Raw genomic sequence first — 13,495 nt, 5'->3', positions numbered from 1 at the left:
AAGTCCCCAGAAACGTTACTTCAATGCAGTCCGTTCTAAAAACTGGTAACCAGTACATAAATTGATGAATTAAATTTTGCAAACAGGAGCATATTATTTAGACTTCTGTTACTGAGCACGAGGTAGATGCTGAAAATGTATAAAATACATTGAATAATTGAGTTCTGGCCAATCTGATGACTTAAAAGGATGAGGGTTTGGTATCATGTGAGATCATATTTGTTTTATACATTGCATGGTGTCTCAAGGTCACAATCTCGGGGTACGGACAACAACTGTTTCCAGAACCCTTCATTGGCATCCAAGATAACCTGTTTATCCTGCTCGCCATCACCCTTTGTGTTGAGTGCGTTGCTTGTAAACATGTTTTTTATTGTTTCTGAAAGGTTTGTTTTGATTAATAAATTTGCTCTTCTTTCCCTATATCTTCAGCCCAAGTCTTTCATTTTGCCTCAAGGTAATTAATTAAGACAATTCCGTTGTCTTATTTTGTAATTTTCTCCAAACTCCGTTTTTTTAAAATTCCTTGGTACTTTGGAGAAGTACATTTTCTTTCGTCTTCTTATATGGTAATTTTCCCCAAACTCCGTTTTTTCTAAATTCCCTTATAAATAGACTTCAACAAAATATTAACAAGATTTCAGAGCGATTTGCAACTGATGAAGAGGGAGAGCCAGATGCATAAATGTCGGTGCCGTTCTGCCTCCTACCACTTTAGCATTCTGCCCTGCGGAAACAATCAGACACCGTAACGGGAATTTCGACCAAGGACACATGTAATAGTCAATATCACATTGAAATAGCAGAATAGTCGCAAGTACGTTTTTCGTAAGTTCATAATTGCATTAAGCCCGTGTCTCAATGAGAAAAAAGATACATTTCTTTCAGATTATTTTCAACGTTTTTTTCTTTTACTGGTAGATTTAGTAGGAGCTACTTAGCTAATTTCTACTTAATTTATCTATGTCAACCATGGACCATTATTATTAATTAAACATGTTTTATTTCTTGAATAATTTCAAATTTAAATTCCAAATAAATGTTATCACTAAGAATTGAATAAATAACACCAATGAAACGTAAACCAACAATTATAGCCAGGATTTCAGACGACCCGGCAGTGACAATGTACGTGCTAGTGAATTATCCGCCTCAACGGTGGTACAATCAATTGTTATCATTCATCTGTAATTGTGACGGTACAATTCTATTCATTAAAATCAGTAAAACATGCAAATTTGATACATTTTATCTGTAAAATAGGACTCTGTTACCGATGACACGAACTGTGACCCATAATCACTATCACTTTGTCAATAATAATAAAAATTATAAAATATATAGTTACTCTTGTAACAGTACCATATGTAATCAGTAATTGTATGATTATTACCGTTATCTTATTTTCAAGATTTATTACCCGGGCATCCGGAATCAATTTGGCAATATTTTACCCATTACCCAAAGTAGGAAAGTCATCATGTTGTCGAGACTTTTTAAATTATGTTCTGCCAGGTCAAAAAAACCTACATTGCCTTTATGATTCACAAATTAGAGACATCGGCTTGTTTATGAAATATGTAGTTGTAACCCATTATCCCTAACATTATCCCATTATCTTCTTACACGTGCTACAATAACTTTAACTGCGTGCGCATCAGTCACGGCAGAAGGGAAACAGCAACATAAAAATAGTTTTTGAACTTTGCTACATATATTTATATTCCCTAATTCATGTCATTCTTACCATGTCATTATCAAGTTATTAATCAGTTAAATCAGTTTACTCTACTTGAAAGCGTTTGAAAGCGTCAAATGTGATGAATTCTAATATACTTCATGACGTATAATCCCAATTGTCATGGAATAGGGTCCGACATGTTAATGTCTGTTCTCAAGCACAGAAAGCCACATGTGGTCACACTGTCCGAAATACTGTGAATATGTGTCCCAGTGCATCAAGACCTGAATGGGTACATCATAAGGATGGGAAAGCCGGTGCACCTAGTGTCTGCAAGAGTTGAATGGTCTCCAGGGAGTTGATATATTGATAATACAGTGTTGCCGTTGAGATTGATATCCAGTGTTCGAAAGAAAAATTACTCGCACATTGAGCATGGATTGGACGCATGGATATGCGCTATATAAATATCATGTTATAATAATTTTCTTCACTCGACACTTCTCCATTCAGAAACCTATAACTGAGGCTGTTCAAGTTTTCACCTGTACAAGCGCAAGAATATTTGGTCAAAACAACATCTGAAACCGTTTCGCTATAACTGAAAACTTTTCAACTTGACATTAAACTAAACTGATCCAATTTACACTCTTGCTAGATGTACTGTATTTTATTGCTATTTTTAATTGATAATTTGTGGGTTGTTGAAGACCTATTTTATCCCGCGGGTCTGTTAGATTATATGAGAAACCCAGGTTTTGATATTTTCTCTTCTTTCGTGTGTTTAAACAGAGAGAGGTAATCGTCTTCTGTGATGATCCAGTAATTCCAAGGCAAATCCAATCCGTAACACTCCCGTTGGGACACGCGATTCAGTCGGAATATATATATATATATATATATATATATATATATATATATATATATATATATATATATATATATACTAAACAAAATATTTCATCTATCCTGATTGTGTCTCTTTTATTTTTCATTCTAAATCTTTTACAATATATCAAGGGTGTGTTCTGGACTAGACTGGGGGGTAACTCTGGTCAGCTGACAAGGGTTTCAGATGTACAGGCATTCGCTTGTGAGGATACATTTGAGTCGAGAATACGTTAGTGTCCGAATGATATAACTCTGACTACTCTAATTGTATTACTATCAACGAGTTAGTCTGATTCAAATGATACAATATCCACCCACTCATACATGCGATTCGGTGAGCAGAACTGAATGAATCCAAATTCCAAAATAGAGGATGGAAGTGCTAATTATGCTCAGTAACCAAGACGAGAATTTCAATGAAGTGTTAAGTATTTAAGAGGTACATCAGTTCGAGTTTTCTCCGACATCAAGGTGATTAGCCAAACGGTCAACTGTTTTGGACCATTGGATCATATACGTAATGTTTCTTGTGCCATTTGCGACCAAGAGGTTTAAAGAGGCATGAATTCTGACATCAAACGGAAATTCACAAAAATGCAATATTAACTTTATTAAACGGCATTAATGAACACCAACAGGAACAATCAGGGAACACAGTGGCAAGGCGTATTGAAAAACACCTCCAGAAGCTACAACAGTGTGTAGTGTAATGTATCTATTTCTGTTGGATTTCTAGATGTTGTTAGTTGCTCTTTCCAACAAAACTCCAATATTCATAATATGTGTCAGAATATTCGTAACCATAGTGAAAGTTAGATAGTGACCTTAGCAGCCTCATGCGCTGATACAACCTATTCCAAAGTCCAAAGGGATTCATCTTTTGAGTGCAGGTAACATCTGAGGACTGTATGGTAAGTCCCTTGTGGATGTTGCTAACACCTTCCGATTTGATTGCTAGTCCTCAGCTAGCATCCATAAACTTTCTCGAAGACAGCTCCTGCCATGCCACTCAAGGTGATGGAGTCCTGGATAGAGCAGCCGGGCACCAATGCAACACCTTCTCTGATGCAGGTAGGTGAACGACTGAAAAAAGGATTGCTTTCGAATATAAACAGATGTGTTTAACTGTGATTATAATTTATTCTAATGCGTATTATACATTGTATTCCTGCCACTTCAGTTTAGCTTTAGGCCATTCTTAACAACGTAAAAACCTTTATTCATTGAGCAGTTTGCGAGGGTTACAGAGAATATTACATAAATTGTCTGTAGAATCATTTGGTTTTGGCAAATGTATTTTTTACATTGGGGCACAGGATTACACAAGGTTTCTTTCCCTCCAAATGTAACACTGATCATATTAGTTCTAGATTAAGCCGAATTTACAATATACATGGTATGTACACATGCAGTAATTAATGTTGCACTCCTTGATCATGAAGGCACTTTTTTATATACTCAGAGGCAAAACTGATTGTGACATGGGGCGCTTTCATTGGTAATCTTATGAATGAATGTTTGGTTTTGGACCAGAGAAGGAATGTATGAAAATTGTAGCCGAACTATAACCAAGGCGTTTTGTTCGAATTACACGAAATGTACAAGATGCACAACACATTCGAGAATATATTTCCGGTAATGTTCACTTGAAACGAATAAGGACAGAGGTGTCCCCTCTGGTCAGTTCTGAAACAACTACGTCTCCAGCGGAGCAGACAACACTTGTGACGTGGAACACACATGTGGAAAATAGTCCGCTTCAGCGATAAGTGAAGTTTCCGTCTTCACTGAGCTGACATCAGACCACGTGTCTGAGTGAGTGAGTACACGTTTACGCCGATTTTAGCAATATTTCAGCATTATAATGGCGGGGTTACCAGAAACTGGAGGTCAAAATGGAAAGTAGACAAACCATATACTATGAATGACACTAATTGTACTTGAATGACAAACGTGGCTATATATGTGGTGTGAATTGTTTCTAATTGCAACTCGGGTTCTCTAGAGCCAATGGCAGTTCAGTGTCGTTTTCCACATTCATAAGCTTCAAAGCCACGTACACACGATCTAGTTTCGCGCGATTGTGCTTTGGGTGTGTCTGGAGGAGACATTCTGTGATGAAACACTGTTTCTGACTGAGAGTGATGGGACACATAATAGCATGAAAATACCAATATCATCTAATGTAGCAACGAATACGGGTGGTTAATATGTGATAAAATAGGCTATTTACCACGGAATGTCCGAAGAAAGGCACGTAAAATACGTCGACTGAACTATCGAGCTGTTCCAGCACTGTTCCCCAGCTACAAATGCTGAAACAGATATGATCGTGGATATGGTGGAACACAATTACCAATGATATGTTTACTGGCATCACGTCAACATAATCGGTACAGTAGCGATAAAAACAACTGGTGAGAATATCTGTTGGGTGAGACCCCATCATAATCAAATTCAGAATAACCCTCACCTGATCATTTTTTTTTAATTCTAAAGATATTTATGATGACATAACATTTTGGATTTAGAAAAATAATCAATCATAGCTCATGTTACCGGTGGCCTGTCGTTTGCATCACCTCAAAGACGAGGTAGTTTAAATAACTATCGTGGACATAATTTCACATGCAACAAAAGTAACATCCTCATAATTATTGTCATATTGTGATCCCCTTTGATACCCACTTAAAGTTATCTATATAACCATTGGTAAGTGATCTCCTTTGATACCCACTTAAAGGTATCTATATAACCCTTGCTCCATGATCCACCTTGATGCCCACTTAAAGGTATCTATATAACCTTTGCTATGCGATCTCCTTTGATACCCACTTAAAGTTATCTATATAACCATTACTCCTTGATCTCCTTGATACCCACTTAAAGGCATGGTTACGAGCGTGTATTTTCTGTATATTTTTGTTGTTAATTAAGTAATAAATATTATTATAATTATTATTGGGTCACAATGTTTAGTGTTTTGAATAATAATTATGATGGGTCACATTTCGTATAATAGATGGTCAACACTTTTAGGACTCTGGTTTTACGGAAATTATCTGCTCTTAGTTTTCAGTTTGCTACTTCCGGGGGACTGCTAGAGATTTCTACAGTGTTGGCGATGGTCGTATGTGCCCGAACTTCCGGAAATGACTGAATATATAATTATAAAAAGCCTGGTTGCCGTGTTGCGACACGGACATTCACTGGAGTTACATCGCCCACATATCCCTCAACGCCTGAAACTGCTGTCAGACCGCTCGCTGTGTGTTCATTCTACGTAACTGTTTCTCCCTCGTACTATGACTTTGGTGAGTTTGCTATATTATATTTTGTGATCCATTGCCTTAGATTTTGTCTCATTTGTATGGTATTGAAATCGGTATTGTGAAATTGATTCTTGACCTTGTATAACTTGCTCTCTTTGCCTAAATAATACAGCTTTTAAATGTATCTATATAACCATTGGTAAGTGATCTCCTTTGATACACACTTAAAGTTATTTATGTAACCATTGCTCCCTGATCTCCTTAATACCCACTTAAAGTTATCTATGTAACCACTGGTAAGTGATCTCCTTTGATACCCTCTTAAAGTTATCTATATAACCATTGGTAAGTGATCTCCTTTGATACCCTCTTAAAGTTATCTATGTAACCATTGGTAAGTGATCTCCTTTGATACCCTCTTAAAGTTATCTATGTAACCATTGGTAAGTGATCTCCTTTGATACCCTCTTAAAGTTATCTATGTAACCACTGGTCCATGATGTCCTTGATACCCACTTAAAGGTATCTATATAACCATTGATAAGTGATCTCCTTTGATGCCCACTTAAAGTTATCTGTGTAAACAATGCTCCATGATCTCCTTTGACAGCCACTTATCTGTATAACTATTGCCTCTCTTCTGGCATCCAGCAAAACATTAGATACATAACTATTAGTATACAATCTCCGCTGAAACCCAAATAAATACATTTACACAAAAATACTGTTCACAATCACCAATGGCAAATGCATAAAGAGAACGAACAGGACTATACTAGGTTCACAATCAGCGTGAAGAGAATCTGGAGAAGCATCGTATACAATGCCCATGTTTATAGCATCATGGGTATATTTGTTTGTTGAGTGGAAATTTGTATCATTATACTTTTTATGATTTTTGATAAATTTCTTGCAGCATACCTGGGCCGTTCTGGCAAATGTACTCCCACGATATCTGAGACCATCGTGCCATCGTGTAGAAGCCGAACTCGCTACACTGACTGGTGGCGTCAATACAGTTCCGGCTTTCCTCGAGGATGTTTGACCTGTCAAAGCAATTATTTTGATGTGAGTAGGTGAATGAGTGAGTATGTGTGTGAGTCTCTGGGTCAGTGAGTGAGTTGGATGAGTGAGTGAGCGAGTAAGTTGAGTAAGTTGGATAAGTGGGTGAATGATTGAACGGACGGGCGGTTAATTGTGTGTATGTTTGAGAGAGAGAGACACAACAAATGATAGATTCGGTAGCCCCACGTAACAGACAAGGTAACATACTGACCCATACAGCACCCCATTTCATGAAGGTAACTCATTTCAGTAGACACTACACCGTGTAATACAGAAGGTAACGCCTTAACCTGTACGCTACTCTGTATGTATTGTAGAAGGTAACGCCTGAACCTGTACGCTACTCTGTATGTATTGTAGAAGGTAACGCCTTAACCTGTACACTACTCTATGTACCATAAAAGGTAAGATATTTCACGAAACACTTCCCTATGTTATATACAAAGTGACGTATTTACCATTACCTTACCTCATCTAATATAGAAGGTAACGGATATATCAGTAAACTACCCCGTGTGATATAGAAAGTAACATATTCTACTTTACACTTCCCCATGTAACATATAAACTAGCGAATTTTAAGTATTATTTGCCCGCATTTTATTTCTCCACATTGATCCACAAATCAGAGGCGATTTACCATATTCTGTTACTCTATATACCTTAGAGAGTAACTCATTAACCATATACCTGTGCCCTGTATCACACAGACAGTGAGACATTTACATGAATAGTAGTATTCACTAATTACTCCATGATATGACTGGAACTGGCTAAAGGCTGGATGAAAAAATCACTCGCTCACACGCAAAGTATGCATTGTATAAAGGTAATATCACGTCATAAAGAAAACATAATGTTTACATGTTGATGAATAATAAAGGTATCTGTCATAAAGGGTCAAATTACAGATATTTATTAACTGTGGTACTTAACTTACTGTTTTACTGTTCTCTGATGGCCGACATTTCGTCCAAATTAATTTGTTCACATGGCTGCAATATTGTCGATGCGACGCAAAATTTCCACTCACTCACCACGTATTTGTGCCTGTCAAAACCGTTAAACATTTTACACGACAAAAGATGTTGACTTTATGTAAGACTTTTGACAAGCATATATGCATGTGTTGTTTATGGGTATCTGCCTATTACTATGAGTCACACATCTAGGAGCCTACTTACTCGCACGGTACAGCGAGCCTGCCCTCAACAACGATTCCTAGTGGATCCCTCACGGATAACATGGGTTGGATGGCAGCTAAGCAGGGACTGAACAGCGTTTGGCAATACTCCTCACGTCCTTGGCCACTCACTATGTTCTGGTCAGGATTTTGCCGACGATGGGTCTCATGGCCATAATTGGAAAACAGAGCTGGAGATAGAAAGATAGCGTTTTAGTTGAAACGCGTTTGTATCAATACTTGTAACGTTTTAGGTCAACTGAACGTCACACATCCGTGGCAAGATTCGATGACCATGTGCGCTAATTGTAGATTGACTCAGATTTTGATGTTGTGTTCTCGTGAATGCAGCTAAAGTGCTTCACATGCCTGCAAAACTTGTTACTTGAGAAAATGTCTACTTGGTGTAAGAGAATACATTTTGAAGCTCTGAATCCATCATCGAGAATGTGACTGTCTGAAAGGATGTGGGTGGTTTTGCACTGAATTGACAGCACCCCAGGTCGTCTACCAGAGGACCTATACATGACCAATACTATTCAAACTCTACTGGCAGCAGATTGTGATCATTTAGTAGACATTTAGTAAATCTATCTATTTTCAGCAAAGCACTTACCAAATGAAAAACATATTACTGGCAAATGCAGCAGGAAGACCGCTCGTCCAAACATCGTCAGTGACTTGTTCCCAGTGAATAACTCATGAAGCCCAAACAGGAGAGATATACGATGGATATAACTGGCAGTAATTGCTTCAATTTACGAAGGATATTATTGAGTGACCTGGGGTTAATCTACTGAACGTCACAGAGTCGTAAGGTCATTATTATCAAGTTACTTTTTTCAAGGCCGATATCTGTACATTTTCATAACAGTGGATGTGCGTACGCGCAGACAGTGAATGTGTGAATATATAAACAGGGGACGTGTGTATGTGCAGACAGTAAATGTGTGTGTGTAAACGGGATATGCGTGTACGTGCAGACAGTAAATGTGTGTGTGTGTAAACAGGGAATTTGTGTACGGGTGGACAGTATATGAGTGAAGATGTAAACAGGGGATTTGTGTACATACAGACAGTGAATGTGTGAATATGTAAACAGGGGATGTATGTACGTGCAGACAGTGACTGTGTGAAGATGTAAACAGGGGATGTCTGTACGTGCAGACAGTGAATGTGTGTGATTAAACAGGGGATGCGTGTACATTTAGACAGTAAATGTGTGAATATCTATACAGCGGACATGTGTGTCACAAGCTAAATTGTACTGCACTGCACCTTACTTTCAGCACTCACTGATGTTGGCATAGACACCTGGGCCTTGCCACATGTAGTTCATGCAAATGTTGCAGAGGCAGGTCATATGACTGCTCTCTATATATAAAAGATACATGAGCTACATGTGTCAGAGGCCCAGCACACACCGTGTCAGGCAACAACTATAGCATGTTGTTGTGGTCCACATGTATGTTGTGAATTGTGATTGATTGTTGTGGTAATTGTGCGAAAGGTATTTATTTCTCATGTATGACCTTTATTCAACATAATATCAAACCGTGTTTTGGGAGAATTGGAAATGATAATTTTAATTGTAGAAATTAACCCCATCCAATATCATTTTGAATATTTGACAATTTTTTAACTTTAATATTGTCCATGGACACACCATGTTGGACAACAACTATAGTATGTTATCGTTCTTCAAATAAAAACGCATCAGCCGGAATCAACTGTCTGTAGTTCCTGCGACAAAGTGGCGCCCAACTTAGGGATGATGTATCATGAAGACGAACTGTGGCCACGACACCGCAGTTGCAGTGGGTGTAACATCGGTGGAACACCCCAGGCACCGTCTCTCCTCTTGTGCAGAGAGTGAATATGTGTGAATGTGTAAGCAGGGGATATGTGTACGTGTAGACAGTAAATGTGTGAATATGTAAACAGGGAATGTGTGTACAGGCAGTGAATAAAAGAATATGTAAACATGAGATGTGTGTACGTGCAGACAGTGAATGTGCGAATGTGTAAACAGGGGATGTGTGTACGTTGTTACGCGAGTGTATTTTGCGTGATTTGAGATGTTAATTACTGTTGCTGTAGTTGTAATTGGGTCACAATATTAAAGGTTTTAATGTTCGTTATTATGGATCACATTTCCTACGGAAATTATTTATGCGGTACGCCTGTAAGGCCTTACGTGCAGAGTTACCTCCCTTTGAACATAAGTAAACACGTGGAGACGACATTCTAGATCTCTCTAGGGAGTCGGCGATGGCCGTATGTGCTCGAACTTTCGGGAAATGACTGAAAGTATATATATATAGGCTAGTTGTCGTGTTGTGGGGAACACATTCATACATTTCTGGCGTATACACCATTACTAATCGCTGCCAACGCTTTATCTTCATAGCCGCCGTCAGACCGTTCGCTGTGTTACATTCTGCATAACCGTTTCTCTTACACTAAGAGTTTGATGAGTTTGCTACCATATATATTGTGATCCATTGTCTTAGATTTTGTCTCACTTGTATTGTATTTGAAATCAGTATTGTGAAATTGACTTGTGACTTTGTATAACTTGCTCGCTTTGCCTTAATACCAAATTTGAATGTTTTAGACTTGTCTTTGTTCTGTTTTGCTGGTTCACAAGGGGATTTCTTACATGGCTTGTCAATACTTAACCGTAACAACATGTGGATAGTGAATGTGCCAGTATGTATAAACAGGGGATGTGTATACGTGCAGACAGTGAATGTGTGAATAATTATGTAAACAGGGGATGTGTGTATATGGGGACAGTGAATGTGTGTGTGTGTAAACAGGGGATGTGTGTGCGTGCAGACAATGAATGTTTGAATATGTAAAAAGGGGATGTGTATATATGGAGACAGTGAATGTGTGTGCGTGTGTGTGTGTAAACATGGGATGTCTGTATGTACAGACAGTGAATGTGTGAATATGTAAACAGGGGATGTGTGTAAATGTGTGTGTGTGTTTAAACACGGGATGTGTGTAGCTGTAGACATAGGACGTATATCATAGATTTACCATGTGTGTTTTCAGTGTTGATACAGCAATACATATCGCAGTATCGATAATCGTGATACTTTCTTGGACGATAAATATATCGTATCGTGATAGGTATCGTTGACCTTAAAATTAGAAATTAACTGTTATGTCAAAGTGTACACTGTTACGTGATACAAAATATACTTTTTTAAAGAAAATAACTAAAGATAGCATATCGTGATGTGAATCGAATCGTATGGTATCGTTTCAAGATATCGCAATAATTCACGAATTCTATCTTGCAGTTTCAGTATCGTCACACCTCTACTAGAAACTAAGATATATACACATGGAAGAGTTTAACGGAACGCATGTTTCTTTGGGCAATTCAAAAGTTCTGTTTTACTGTTTTCTGTATTATCCCTCTAACCAGTTCCCTCTAACTCACCATAATGCTTTCCATGCACGTGCACTACATGCTCCAAAAGTTACATGCACTTAGATGTACTCGTCAAACACAACGGTTAAAACATTGTTAACATGGCGAGACAGTACTTAACCTTGACACAGAAATGGGAGGCAATTGGTAGGGTTCGTGGTGGAAGCTCATTACGACAGGTTGCAACAACTTTTCACAAGTCTGTTAGCGTGATATCCAGACTTGGGAATCTCTATAGAGCGACTGGTGACGTCAAAATGAGACGTGGTCGGGGACGGAAAAAGATAACCACCCCACGGGATGACCGGACCCTACGCCTTATTGCTCTGCGAGACAGGTTCAAATCTTCCTCCAAAATCAATACGGAATTCAGGCGAAGAACAAACGTCAGAATTTGTTCACGTACAGTGCGTAGTCGTCTTAAATCGGCTGGTCTAAAAAGCCGCCGTCCATTGGTTGGAATCAACATGACTGAACAACACAAGCGCTTGAGACTGCAGTGGGCACGGAACCATGGAGGAAGAACCGTACGTCAATGGAGAAACCCCCATGTTTAGTGATGAGAGCAGGTACGCACTAGACCATAATGACGGTCGAATTCGAGTTTGGAAACGCGTTGGGGAACGTCACAGTGCCTGCACCATCAAACAGCATGATTGTTATGGAGGGGGGCTCTGTTATGGTGTGGGGCGGGTTTACCTTTAACCACAAACCAGATCTTGTGCGTGTTGATGACAAGATAACAGGTGTACGAGATCTTGAACCCGATTGTGATCCCCTTGGAGCGTACAGCAGGTCGAATGTTCGAGTCCCAGCATGACAATGCCCGTCCTCACATCGCTCATGTTTGAGGGCTGCAGGTGTCCGGGTGTTGCAATGGCCGGCTAAAAGTCCTGACCTTAACCCCATCGAACATCTTTGGGATGTTCTTGGCCGCAATGTTCGGGACAGACCTGTTCAACCCAACAATTTGGATGAACTTTTCGTGGCTCTCTAGGAAGAATGGCGTAGATTTCCGATTGGTACCATCCGTACACTCATCCGCAGCATGCCACGACGATGCCAAGCAGTTCTCCAGAGACATGGGGTACACACCCGATATTGATTTTTATCACTTGACATAAGCCTTTTCATCTGTGCGAACTGTTTCAAAGATCAAAAGTCTTAAATTTTCCCATAAGTATATTGGTTAAGGTAAAAATAGTGTATGATCATATTTTTCACATTTTTATCTTTACCCACCGTGTAATATAAAGCATGATAACTCCGGGAAACGAATACAGGAACACTTACATTTTCGTGTGTTCTTTTATTCGTTTCTATTTGTACTTCAGAGACCCATTACATGTTTCTCTGGTATTATCAAATCATCTCGATAGACGCACTACAATGACATTACCTGCTTTTGCCTCAGTGACGACAAAGGAAGATTACGGCATAAAAGCTTGTATTTTGAACTTGACATGAGGTGTTTATATCTATTTATTAATTATAAAGGTATTAATCCATAAAAATTGAAAGAAGATTCTAATATTTAAATTTACAAGAAATTGAGTTATCCGTTCCTGCACACTCGGTATTAGATCTAGTCGGTTCTTTGTGAAGAGGCTGTCTGAGAAGCCATTGCATTGCTACTGTGTGTACATGCAGTGTGTGGGACAGAACAGCAATCCAACCGACTCCTTCGCCTGGATGAAGCCGGTTGGTCTCAAACGTGAAACTGAGCGCTTCCTTTCTGGTGCTCAGGACCAGTCACTTCTCACTCGCAATCGCCAGAATGTGATTCTTAATCAAAATGTTAACATGACATGTCGATTATGCAATGAATTTACAGAGACTGTCCAACACAATGTCAGTGGATGCCCTTGCTGGGCACAAGCAGCATATCTTAAAAGACATGATGGGATGGCTCGCTGCTTTTATTGTCGTCTCCGCCATGCCTGTGGCTTTGACCC

At 38.9% G+C, this 13,495-nt stretch overlaps 1 protein-coding gene across 1 annotated transcript; it reads right to left on the bottom strand.

The window, feature by feature from the left end:
* Positions 1-3,165: 3,165 nt before the first annotated feature.
* LOC137265956 (uncharacterized) lies at positions 3,166-8,807 on the bottom strand. Its single transcript, XM_067801441.1, has 5 exons — positions 8,709-8,807; positions 8,094-8,283; positions 6,766-6,890; positions 4,806-4,887; positions 3,166-3,655 (listed from the first exon to the last, which is right to left on the bottom strand). Exons 1-5 carry the CDS (start codon positions 8,761-8,763, stop codon positions 3,538-3,540), a joined length of 570 nt encoding a protein of 189 aa, XP_067657542.1. The 5' UTR covers positions 8,764-8,807; the 3' UTR covers positions 3,166-3,537.
* Positions 8,808-13,495: the final 4,688 nt, after the last annotated feature.

The sequence above is a fragment of the Haliotis asinina genome, chromosome 15, assembly GCF_037392515.1.
Source record: "Haliotis asinina isolate JCU_RB_2024 chromosome 15, JCU_Hal_asi_v2, whole genome shotgun sequence".
In the NCBI taxonomy this organism is placed as follows: domain Eukaryota; kingdom Metazoa; phylum Mollusca; class Gastropoda; order Lepetellida; family Haliotidae; genus Haliotis; species Haliotis asinina.
Note: the sequence above shows the minus strand (reverse complement) of the source record. Positions and strands in the feature narration are given on the sequence as shown.

Coding starts and splice junctions, on each gene's coding strand:
- LOC137265956 (XM_067801441.1), bottom strand. CDS start 8,763: ATGTTTGGACGAGCGGTCTTCCTGCTGCATTTGCCAGTAATATGTTTT. Junction 8,284..8,708: donor AGTAATATGTTTTTCATTTG/GTAAGTGCTTTG, acceptor TTCTATCTCCAG/CTCTGTTTTCCAATTATGGC. Junction 6,891..8,093: donor AGGCTCGCTGTACCGTGCGA/GTAAGTAGGCTC, acceptor TTGCTTTGACAG/GTCAAACATCCTCGAGGAAA.